A 12,422-nucleotide genomic window follows, 5' to 3' on the forward strand; every position below is an offset into this window, starting at 1 on the left:
AACTGATGTGATCAAAAGCTCATAACAGCAACTAAATAGACCTTGTGAGATTTGTCAACTACTATTTCAAGGGTCTAGAATTAACTTTTAATCTCTATATTAATAGTATTATTTTATATTAATAGTGTTAAATAAAGTGTAATCATACACTTTACAGGTAGAATTTACATCATAAAACGTCTACACACAGTGATGACAGTGTTGGTGGACGAGGGGTAGTTGTGGAGGTGTGAACACTGTGATAACACTATCAATGGTGATTAAAATACACCTTCTTACTCCACACTGTCTGACAACATCCCATATGTATTATGTATCATTATGTTCCAGATCTTCATTGAAGCGATATGTTTATTCTAAGTGACATATTTAATCCCAAGACCCTGTGTTTCTCTGCAGCGTTCAATGAAATGGAAATATTCTTAAAGTGTTGTTCATCATTTTAAACACATTTCCCCCAAATTCAGCCAAATAGTTGTTTTATCATTGGCTCTCCACTAGAATTTAAAATAAATCTGTGATAGTTTGAACAATGTTTTGCTGCACAGCATAAATTTATAATGACTCACTGAGGGGCCAGTGGGATAATTAAGCTGCCAGGTAAATGCAGATGTGTACACCTGTATGCAGTACTGACAGATGTGCAGCTTCATGTCTGAAAGGTTTGCAGGTTACCTTCAACATTTGGATGTTGAGCATGTGGAGTCGGACAGTGGCACTTTCTGTCTCCTTCCCGTTCCTGTCAGGCATAATGGACTCAGGTGCTCTTAAGGCTGAAAGACAAGGTCACCAGCATCGTTTCTCAGCGCCACTGGGAGCCGTTTGTCAGAGCTGGTTATGATTAAAAGCTTCCCCTGCAATAAATAACAAAGTGAATCAGTTGGCTACTGGCTGCTGTCCCGAGGTTAAAGTATCCGTAAATTGTGAGCATTCCTCTTCCTCATACACTCGTTTCACTCGGCGAACGTTTCAACCTGCTGCTGTGCCTCTGGCTCAGGCTGCAGCTTTTAAGATAGAGCATCCACACTTAAGAGTAATGAGGATTCATATTAACCTCCAGGCCTGGGAAATTAATTTAGAGCAGAAAAAACCTGCATTAAAACCACTGAAACCTTTGAACTGCAAAGGCCATGCTCCGGTGGGGATGCTCTTAAGAGATAAGAGTCACATATAAACAAACAAATTTACACCATAATGGCATTTATAGCGCTTTTGTGACAAATGGAAACTGCAAAAACGTCTGTGCATAAACATGATTTAGCTGTTATTGTAAAACTGTTGTACATTAGTATTTTACAAAAGGAAAAAGAAAACAGTAGGTTAAATCACATCTTGACTTTAATGTATAAAAGACCAATAACAGCATATTACAGCAGCATATGTTGTACATACGTCATTTATATTGTAAAAGAGGAGGTGTAATATTCTGGTACAAAAAGAGGAGATGAGCAGCTGTACCATTTCTCACCAACCGTGGGTTTATTACACCTCTTCATCTCAATTCATGGTACAAAAAGAAACGCACAAGAACACATGGTAGATTTAGTGGGCGCTGTATATAATATACAGCATAATGCAATAAGACTACATACAGGTTTTATATTTATTTATGTACATAATATACATAAAATATATAGCTTGATTTGGAATGTCTGTCTTTATTTTTAACCTCTGACTGAAATCAAACTCTCTGACTACCTCTACACAGTGGAGGTGACACACTTCTTCTGCTCTGATCTGAAGAGAATTACTCTCTAAATAAACAGTGAGCTGGTTTGAAGGGGAAGAAAATAGAATAATGCAGCGGTGCATTAGGCTTGAATAAACATCAGCTCAGCTGTGGGGAAATCGCTAGCCTGCACCGACTCTGCTCTTTAGATGTCATGCCGGCAAATCTGGGAGGCTTTTCAATCTGCACTGGCTCCTGGGGCACTTGGCTTTCAGCTGTGTGGTTAAGTGTGTCTCTGTAGTGTGTGTGTGTGTGTGTGTGTGTGTGTGTGATATGACCGTGTGTTTGTGAAGTGCATCCTGGGGGCTACATTAGCTCTAGATCTGTCAGCTCAGACAGGATGCCTGCTTTGCCTCTCACTGTCAGGAGTTTGCTTCCTGTACACTAAACTCACACACACTAGACAGGCAGACTGAGCCACACAGCGGAAATACACAATTAAAAAAAATAAAAATACAGCATAAAATGATCATGGCGTGTGTCAGAATTGAAAATGCAGTCAGCATCTTTGTATTCTTGAGGTTCCTTGACATGTAACTTTTAAACAAGCTGACACAAATATGAGCACACAAGGTCGTTTCACAGGATTCATTTTTCCATTCGGGTCTCATTCTTTGTCTGCAGTGGCATCGAATCTAATAACGCTTTGAACTCGACATCAAACAAAACGTCGGCACCGGCTGAATCAACATTGTTAAATTCATGGGTCTCATTATATGGTCTGTTGTTCATTTTGTCTGGGTATCCAATCCTGCTCTAAAACGTAGGGGTTGTGTGTATTTGTGTGTGTGTGGTGATGAAATGGGAAAATGGGGATGAAGAGAAAGCAGCAGGGAATTGAAAATGTGGAGAGGGGAAGGGGGAAGATTCTCATTTGAGATAAAAATATACTCCTATACACACACACACATACACACACACACACTGAGGAAACATCTAAAGCGGAGAGAAGGGAGGTAGGACAGAAAAGCTCAACTGACCATAAATAAAACCAAGACTGAAAATAGCTGCCCCTGTGCACTGTGGGAAATTGAAAACAAAGGGCCACAGTTACTCCCATTATTATTACTCAGGTTAGAAACCCAATAAGTAACGGCTAGCTGTACATTATCACGCTTATTACACTGCTACTTACTTTGGAAATCAATAATTTGACATATAAACGGTCTGCCAGAGTCCGACATCAGAACTGCGCCCATAGCAACGGTCTGTTTTACATAGCAACGGTCTGCTATAAAGAAATAACAGGCCGTAGAACGCCGTGATTGACCAATCATAATCCAGTATTCAACAAAGCCGTGTAATAACAGTGCTTAATGGATCAGGATTATGTGAACAATGGCAGAGTGACAAAGTTAAACAGGACTCAGTCAAAACCGAGTATACGGCTGGACCGTGTATGGTCAGTCTGTGAATTTGTGGCTAAATTGTTATAGGGGACGCGCTGCTCGCCTCAACCAAAGAATGTTTATTACCAAGGAGTGAAGGTCAATTGTTTGTTCAATTGCAACATCAGCGCCCAGCACCAAAGATACGCTTCCGCCATTTTGGACTGAAAGCGACTAGTAAAAAGTCCGCCTAAAAAGTGCCGTACAAAAGTAAAACACAATTATTTTATTTTTTTGTCATACTCTAACGAAATGGCCTGTGTTGTTTAACAATACAATATTATAAATATAAATAAGCCTTTCAGTCCAAAGTGGCGGCAGCGGCTATTGTCTCTTTGCTTCTATACTCTTTGACTCAACTGGCCGTTCAAGCAGTGCCGCACCCTATCGTGGAATGCACCTGATTGGTCCCTGGTTTTCTGCTCGCCATTTCAAACAGGAAACAACATGTCGTCCTGCTTGTAAGCTTTCTGTTATTCCGTCTAAACAATTCACCCAAATCTACTTCTGAAAACATTTTAAGTGAGGAATAGGCGATGCCACTTCTGAATCGGGTTTCATTTTAGAGCTAGATCACCTAGTTTGACAGCTTGGTCCAAGCCGGACGCGTCGCGCTGGACGGGCTCATTTGCGTAAAGGACTGTTCCCCGCCTTTTCATTGTGAAAGTGCAACGGCCAATGAGGAAACTCCAACCCTCGGCTGACCAATCGTGTAACTGCATCACTCAGTGACAGACTTTTGCATTTGTAGGGCTGGCCCTCTGCGGACCAGCCAAGAACAAAAGAAAAAGAAAAAAGTTGGATAATTTGCTGCTCTAGCTTGTAAGAAAAAGCTACAATAATTGCACATCACAGTATACAGTATGCTTCAGATGTGAGCTGATGCAACATGGAAGACATACACACAGAAATATTAGATAAAAGCATGATGATATGTTTTTGACGGGAAAAGAATAAAGAGCGTCACAGTTTCTTAGAGTATGGCTGTTCATAAGGTTGTGCTGATTATGTCAAAAGTCTTTGTTTCATCTGTCAGCAGGCGAGAAAGGGAAAGAAAGAGGAGGAGAGTAACTCGCCAACTGCAGCATAAAATAATAGGGAACATATTAAAATAGCATCAACACACGGCATCAGATATTGTTAGGAGAACAGAGAGCGTAAAATGATGAGACACCTCAACAGTCCTGACAATCTCTCTCTGTCTCCCTCACCTTTCTGTCAGCAGAAATAGAAGCTGAAAGCAACCATGTAGGTTTATGTGTGAGTGTGTGTTCCACCTCGTCTACGGGAACAAAATAATAGGCAAAAGAAGCTGTGAGACAGGTGTTCCGTCATGCTCAGATAAACACCGCGGATTCCTCTTCATCATGGGTGGCGGTGGCGGTTCACTTCTGAAGTTATCAGGATGTTCGAATATGACAACTTTATCAGAAACCTGACACATGATTCAACCCGAACCATAAACAGTAAAATGAACAATAGGGGGCCGTTGAGGTGAGTTGAATCTGACTTTACCAAAGTGTAAAACCCAAAGTGCGTTCAGTAATCAGTCTCTCACTTCACCGCATTGGTCACATGCTGGCAGGCAGACGGGTTTCTCGGTGTGACTTCAGTGACCATGTCAGCGGTAACACAGAGGATCTGAGCCACATCATGCACAGTCCGCCGTAGGATGTTGGTGTTGGTGTTTTCACAGTCTGACGGCCACCACACATGCTCCTGCCCTGCCCAGACACAGAGGTGCTACCTGGGGAGAAAGTAAAAGAAAGCACAAGAATCACAGTCACAGCTGAATACTAAAAAGGGGGCTGTCTATGACTTGCCCCAAACTGCATGCAATTATCATAAAGTGGGCATGTCTGTAAAGGGGAGACTCGTGGGTACCCATAGAACCCATTTTCATTCATATATCTTGATGTCAGAGGTCAAGGGACCCCTTTGAAAATGGCCTTACCAGTTTTTCCTCACCAAAATTTAGCGCAAGTTTGGAGCGTTATCTTTACCGACTTGCTAGTATGACATGGTTGGTACCAATAGATTCCTCAGGTTTTATAGTTTCATAGGATGCCAGTATCTTTTAGCTTTAAAACTGAGCCCGCTACAACCTAAAAATCTCAAGTTGCGTTAAATAAATTAGTGGCGTTAAAACGACACGTTATTATCACATTAACTTTGACAGCTATAGTTATTACATTTGAACTTCTACATTTCCGTGACCAGTGCCAACTCCTTCTGCTGATAAAGATCATGTGATATGACGGGAACAACTACTAAATGGATGTTGAGGTGAGATTGTTTAACTAACTGTTGTTTACAAGGTCAAGAATGAATTTTGAAACACAGTTAGCCAACTGAAGTGAATGGATTATTATGTACATGTAGGATATTTACAACATGATGTTTGGCATCTGGGCTCTGACCTCATCACAACCCGCAAGGAAACACAGAGTTAAACACAGCATGGAGTGGGGAGTGGCGACATCCTTTGGCTCCAAGGGAAGCTTTGTGTCGTTTGTGATCGTCTAGTCCTGTTAGTTTTTGTAGCCACTGCCTCTACACTGATAGTCAAAGCTGTCTGTCAGTCACCTAATTTTAAAAACATGAACTTACTTCCCACGTCATCTGTCTTGGAAGTAAAAAAAGATTGACAGATTTGTGCTAAAGCAAGCAGAGGAAGTGGTGCTACGAGGACAGGACAGACAACCCATCCACTGCATTGTTTGTTTCAGTTTCTGACAATGAACAGAGGACACATTTAACGGCCTCAACATGTCCCCTCACATCTCAGTTTGTCCTCGTCCCCTCTGTGTCAGCTTGAACGTTCTCTGTATTCTATATCCGCCCATCTACACCCCTCTTGTTCTCAGCATGGTGCGTGTCTCCAAAATAGCAGATTTCCAGCGACTTTGGTAGGAAATCCTCTGAGGCTATGCAGGAGATGAGGTATAAACTGAAGTGCGCTAGACTTGTGCTGAGTGAGATCGTTCAACTTTGAAAAAAATAGTCTGCCTCTTTCCCCTACTGCTGCGGCGGCAAGGACAATATTAGCATGAGGAAAACATACATTTACATAACAATGAAAACATGCCAAGATACATACGAGAGGAGCTGGAGGAAGGTCAAACTGTGACTGTGTGTGTTTATATAACAACTTTATTGGTGTACATCATGATTGATTACTTGTTTTTACTGAACTACAATGTGTCTATGCACATACGAGCTACATATAAATCTGAGAATAGACCGTTTTAAATTGTACAGACTCATTCCTTCCAAACATATAAACTGCCTTTATGTACGTATGTGTGTTGCATTGGTGTGATTGTGTGTGTACCTGTGTCCACTCGTTTGTCTGAGGGTCGTAGGCCTCTACAGTATTGAGATACACCTGCCCGTCATAACCGCCCACTGCAAAGAGACGGTCGCCAAGGAGACAAACACCAACGGCATCTCTGCTGATGCTCATGGGGGCAACTGCAGTCCACACATCTGTCTGGGGGTCATACCTGTACACACACACACACACACACACACACACACACACACACACACACACACACACACACACACACACACACACACACACACAACATATAAAGTGAGAAATTACATCAAAATAAGTCTATTTTCTTACAATTCAACATTATGGGAAATACACTTACTCGCCTCCTTTCTAAGAGTTAGATGAGAAGACCGATATCTAGAGCTACAATGAATAATCAATTAGTTGTCAACTATTAAATTAATCGGCAACTATTTTGATAATTGATTAATCAGTTTGAGTAATTTTTTTAAGGGAAAAACAGTCAAAATTCTCTGATTCTAGCTTCTTAAATGTGAATTATTTTGGTTTCTTTACTTTTCTGTGACAGTAAACTGAATATTTTTGATCATCTTGGGCTTTGGAAACACTGATTTTCCATTTTTTTCACAATTTTCTGCCATTTTATTGACCAAATAACTAATTGATTAATCAAGAAAATAACCGACAGATTAATCGACAAAGGAAAATAATCGTTAATTGTAGCCGTAATCATATCAGTCCTATGTCTGTGCATTAAGTATAGAGCTGAAGCCAGGAGGTGATTAGCTTAGCTTAGCATAAAGACTGGAAGCAGAGGGGGAACAGCTAGCATGTCTCTTCAAAAACACACAACCAGCAATGCTAGCTTGCTAGGTATGGTACCGTCTTGCCTGTACAGAGAGCTCTAATAAAATCTGTGCTCATTGTTTGTGTACCAGTTAAATAAACAAGATACAATGTGTTAATAAGTGAATTTATTTCTCACTGAACTATTTCTTTAAAATCACTCTGCAGAATAAAGAAAAAGTCAGACTTTGGCGCCCCCAGTGGTAATATCAAGAATGACACGGTGGCAAACAGTAACATATGTTGCCTGCTACCCTCGCCTACAGACTGTACCAACTTTCACTGTCTTATTTCTTCAAACATTACATTTCATTCTATAAAAATAAACTCATTATAATTCAAAAGACTCTATTACATCATTAATCAACTTTGATATATAGTGAGCCATCACCTTGAAGATATATCAAATACAGCACAAATCACATACAGCAAAAAAATGATGTATATGTTTACATCACACAGTAAAAGTGCACAGAGAATTTTTTCATTTCAAACTCACACAAACATCCAGTACAAACAGACTCACCTCTCCACACAGTCACTTAGCCGAGATGAAAGAGATGAGGCCGGAGCATCGTGACCTCCGATGGCGTACAGGAAGCCATGCCACGTGGCCACGCCCACACCTCCACGCCTTTTAGCCATAGGAGCACAACCACTCCACCTGCAGATGGAAGTTAAAAAATCCTTTCACCCTTTCTGCATCAGTGAGGAAATCCTGACAGATGTGCTGACTCAAAATCTTCCAAAAAGAAGGAGATTATTTTCAGGGGACCAACGAGAACCTTGTCTCAGTCCATAATGAATGTGCTTGATAAACAGACGTTGTTTGAATGTGGTTTATTCTAACATCCTGAGAGGGTTAGCTGTCTCCTTTGATCTGTGGGTGAATAACCGTAAAGACCCTTAAGGCGCTTCAATTAGAAAGAAGAGCAGACAGGAAATAAAGCAGGAGACGGCAATTAATTCTGGTCAAACGAAGTCCCTCGTCTCTGACCTATTGGTGTGGGGGTCGAAACACTCCACTGAGCGCAGGCAGGATGAGCCGTCACGACCTCCTACTGCATACAGCCTGAGGAAGACAGAGGATGGTGTTAACCCTCTGGACACACACACACACACACACACACACACACACACACACACACACACACACACACACACACACACACACACAAAAAACACCTGCCACACAAAACGCCACGCATAATTCAGGACTCTGGAAGTGCCTTTACAATTTAGTGACACTGGAACAGATGGTACAAGGGTGTATTAATGTGTGTGCGTTTTGCAGGATTTGGGGACAAAGTGAGGTGAACAAAATCAATCAGACAAAACTCTGGGGGGCATCACAACCCCGAGCAGTCACTCAGTCTGTGTGTGTGTGTGTGTGTGTGAGTGTGTGTACACATCGATGGATGTAGAGTTGGGAGGGTGAAGCAAGAAGTGCATCTGAACCAGTCAAGCAAGTAATGAGCTCCATGAGGCAAAGAGCCCAGAGAATACACAACGCATACATGCACTCACAAATGCAGGATGCCCCGCACTCACTCACACACACACTCACTACTGCTGGGCATGCTTAGCACAAATCAGTTGTTTCTGTATTAATTAGCATCTAAACAGCCTTTCTCTGTAGCGTCACTGTGAGGCACTGAACAATAAAAACAACACTGCAATATTCATTGCAATTATAACTTCTACTGCCGGCTGCAGGAGAAGTCTGGGGCAAGTGAGGCGATTCCAGTCCTGAATTTATCAAATCCCGCTATTAATATGTGCATTTGTGCAGGAGGGACTGCTGCGTGTGTGTGTGTGTACGCGACTGTGAGTAATGTCACCTTTTCCATTACTGTTTGATGCTGCAGTGCGTCGTGCAGGAAAGCACAGCAGTTACAGTAACATAACCTTGCCTCTGTTACCTTCATCTTCAAAACAAGCAGAGTGTGAAGCTCTAAGAATGTTCTTGTACGACATAGACATATTTTCTCCTCCAGAAAAAAAAACTTCGGTGCTTTCTGCAGGAAAACTGTTTGTGGTTTCAAGCCGTCGAAAAATGTTCTCCATTAGTCTCTGTTCTCCAAACCACGGGCACTACATGTACATTTTGCTTATTAATTGACTATTTCTATGGCATACAGTGGCTATGTACTATAATGAGGTAGGGTGTTGCAGAATCTATATGTGTACAGTTATACAGCATAAATGACTGTCTTTTGATTAAGTAAAGTGAGGCAATTGTGTAATTTCTGCAGAAAATATCAACAATCTATTAAATTACATCAATTTAGTTGTCGCTTTTGTCCAAAGCGACTTGCAATAAGTGCATATAGCATCTGTAAGAACAAGAGCAACAAACACGTGTCCCAAACAAACAACTAAAAGCATGTTTAATGTTACGGTGCATGTGCTAATATTGAATCTTTAAAGCGCGAGTCCATTATTCTTTTTTTTTGTTTTTCTATCATTCTGTAGCTTCCCAGTGGTGTTCCTTATGTATTCAAATTATGAAGGATTTGTTTTTTAAGTACATACTGTATGCTGTAGCATCAAAAGGCTTTTTTCCCAAGCCCTTCTAAAACTTTTTTTCCCATGTGACCTGACGTAGGTTTCTGCATGATGACGCTGCTACATGTAGAGTATATATACAGTACATCCTTATAGTCAGTGTATTAACGTCACATACAGTAACTTCGGTGGCGGTCGGCATACTCCCAGTTTGGAGAAGCAGACAGGAGAACCGGCAAGGAAGCTAAGCAATGTACTGCCGTGTGAACGCTAGATCGAACGTTAGAGCCGTGTGAACGTTAGATCGAATCCGAAAGTCACACAATAACACAAACAAACTAACCGATCGATGCGGCGGTAGACCAGCAACTCTCATGACTCTTTGTCAGTCAGCCCTTCCCGAAGGGGAACTGAAGCCGTTATATCGCTTTCTTCAAAGCCACCAAATTATTCCCAAAAGTAATAATTTTACCTCGCAGAACACACCAGCATACATACAACCCAACTTTGACACAGCTAGAGCATGCTTTCACATTATTCATAATCTTAATGATTTGCTTTAATTAGCCTTCCATTTGAAAATAACGGAACAGAACGCAGATGGACCCGCCCTTTAACTTGGCTATACAGTATGTGGATGTGTGAAGCAGTACGTGAGAGGAATTACTTACTTGCCATTGAGTACAGCTACTCCCACTGTGCTTCTGGGTGTAGCCATACTTGCAACAAAGCTCCACTGGCGAGCTTGGGGGTCCCACCTAGTAAGAATTATGTGCACAATTTCTCAGTCCTGCACATAATAGAACATGGCTAATCTTAACTTTGAAAAATGGTTGAACAAGTAATGAAATATGCAGTGGAGTCAAGAGATTGTATTTCCACATCACAGCATCTTTCAGCAGCAACATCTTTCCAAAAACAGTTCCTGTGTTACTATAGATTCATTTTACATTTTTAAGCAGAGTAAATAACATAGAATAAAACAGCTGTGTGGAGTATCCCCTTACCTCTCCACTGTGCTGAGGTAGCTCCAGCCATCATGTCCTCCTACTGCGTACATGGGTCCCTCTAGGACAGCTACGCCTGCAATACACAACCAAATGTGCATGATTAAATCATGGCAACTTACCAAAACATGATCAGCCTGGACAAGCTCCTGAAACCACACACATTCAGGAAGAGAGTGTGAGTTTTTTGTATTGTGTGTGCAGCCACACCCTGGACATGAGGCGTGCAGAGTTAGCAGCATGTTGACACCTCCACACTCAAGGGATTTATCTGCCAGAACAGCTGTGGTGCCAGATGTGTGTTTGAATCCCCACGCACATGCACACATTTATAAAAACACCAGCGCAGCACACCTTATCAAATTTTGTCATCGTAATAGTAGACTTGCAGAGTGAGTAGGGGAGAAACCAGATACACAAGTTCAGTCTGTTGAAGTGCTCTTGAGCATGACACTGCATCACTTACTGTTGAGGTGCTGTTGTGTAGCTGAAACTGAACTTTGACCTCACTGTATTAAAAGCGAAAAGACCATTTTTTAAATCTCAAAATTCAAATAACATGATCTAAACATAATCCTTCCTTATAAAATAGCTACCCTAATTGACTTTGTATTAAAACAAGGGGCTCACCTAAGCCATGCCTGTGTGTGGACATGGGAGGCATGACGCTCCAGGCCTTGCTGTGCGGGTTGTAACACTCCACAGTGTTGAGGGTCTTGAGGCCATCTCGGCCGCCGACCACATAGAGACGGCCGTCAAGGACAGCTACACCAAACTGTAGTCTCCGTCCACTCATGGTGGCGACCTGCCGCCACGTGTCCTGACGCAGGCAGTACTGCTCGATACTGGTAGCACCTGGAAAAAACAACAGAAAAACATGTCAAATAAAACTGCGGCCGTTGATTTGCTCTAATTTTGCACTTCTGACGAACCTGACCCGGATCCCCACTCTCGGTTAGGACTGTACCACTTTCATTTACTCCCCAACAGTAGACTCTGTGTGTATTTGTGTGTAGAGACACAGAGCCTGCAAGCACGCACGAATCAATGAGGTTTGTTTATGATGATCTCCGCTAAAGTTTTCACATGTTTTCTCTTGATTAAAAGATAAAGGTAGTTATGAGATAGTTATTCCATCAAGTCATAATAAAGAAAAAAATTCTGTGAGTTTAGTTTTCTTAAATTAGACGTTGTGCTGCCTAAGGGGTCAAACATTAGGGCTGCAACAAATAAGTATTTTCATTATCGATTACTCAGCCCATTATTTTCTTGGTTATAATTTATTATTTGTCAAATGTCAGAGAATCGAAAAAAATGCACATCACGATTTCCAGGAGCCGAAGGCGACTAATTCAAATTACTTTTTTTGTCCGACAAGCGTTCCAAAATGCAAAGATATTCAGTTTACTATCATACAAGGCAAAGAAAAGCAAAAAAAAAAAAAATTACATCTGAGGACCCGTAACCAGTTGACTAATCGTTGCAGCTCTACCTAAGATGTTGATGACATAATCGCAACTTCCCCGGTTATTTTATTTCTTGTCAGCTCTCTACTGTGTACTATTGAATAAATGACCAGATAATAATAAAAATATAAACACTAACTACAACTACAGAGCATCTTGCGACAGACAGACATG

The 12,422-nt window shown here is 41.4% G+C and overlaps 1 protein-coding gene across 5 annotated transcripts in view; it reads right to left on the bottom strand.

Moving 5' to 3' along the window:
• Positions 1–1,320: 1,320 nt before the first annotated feature.
• klhl5 (kelch-like family member 5) overlaps positions 1,321–12,422 on the bottom strand; it is a 71,658-nt gene continuing 60,556 nt past the window's right edge. For all 5 annotated transcript variants that reach the window (XM_074630133.1, XM_074630131.1, XM_074630130.1 and 2 more), the window contains 7 exons: positions 11,413–11,637; positions 10,783–10,858; positions 10,447–10,533; positions 8,265–8,339; positions 7,794–7,931; positions 6,452–6,623; positions 1,321–4,864 (listed from right to left, as the gene is read on the bottom strand). In XM_074630133.1, the coding sequence (XP_074486234.1) occupies positions 4,808–4,864; positions 6,452–6,623; positions 7,794–7,931; positions 8,265–8,339; positions 10,447–10,533; positions 10,783–10,858; positions 11,413–11,637 (830 nt within the window). In that variant the 3' untranslated portion in view covers positions 1,321–4,807. The remainder of the gene's footprint in view (positions 4,865–6,451; positions 6,624–7,793; positions 7,932–8,264; positions 8,340–10,446; positions 10,534–10,782; positions 10,859–11,412; positions 11,638–12,422) is intronic.

This window comes from Sebastes fasciatus, chromosome 3, assembly GCF_043250625.1.
Source record: "Sebastes fasciatus isolate fSebFas1 chromosome 3, fSebFas1.pri, whole genome shotgun sequence".
Taxonomy (NCBI): Eukaryota; Metazoa; Chordata; class Actinopteri; order Perciformes; family Sebastidae; genus Sebastes; species Sebastes fasciatus.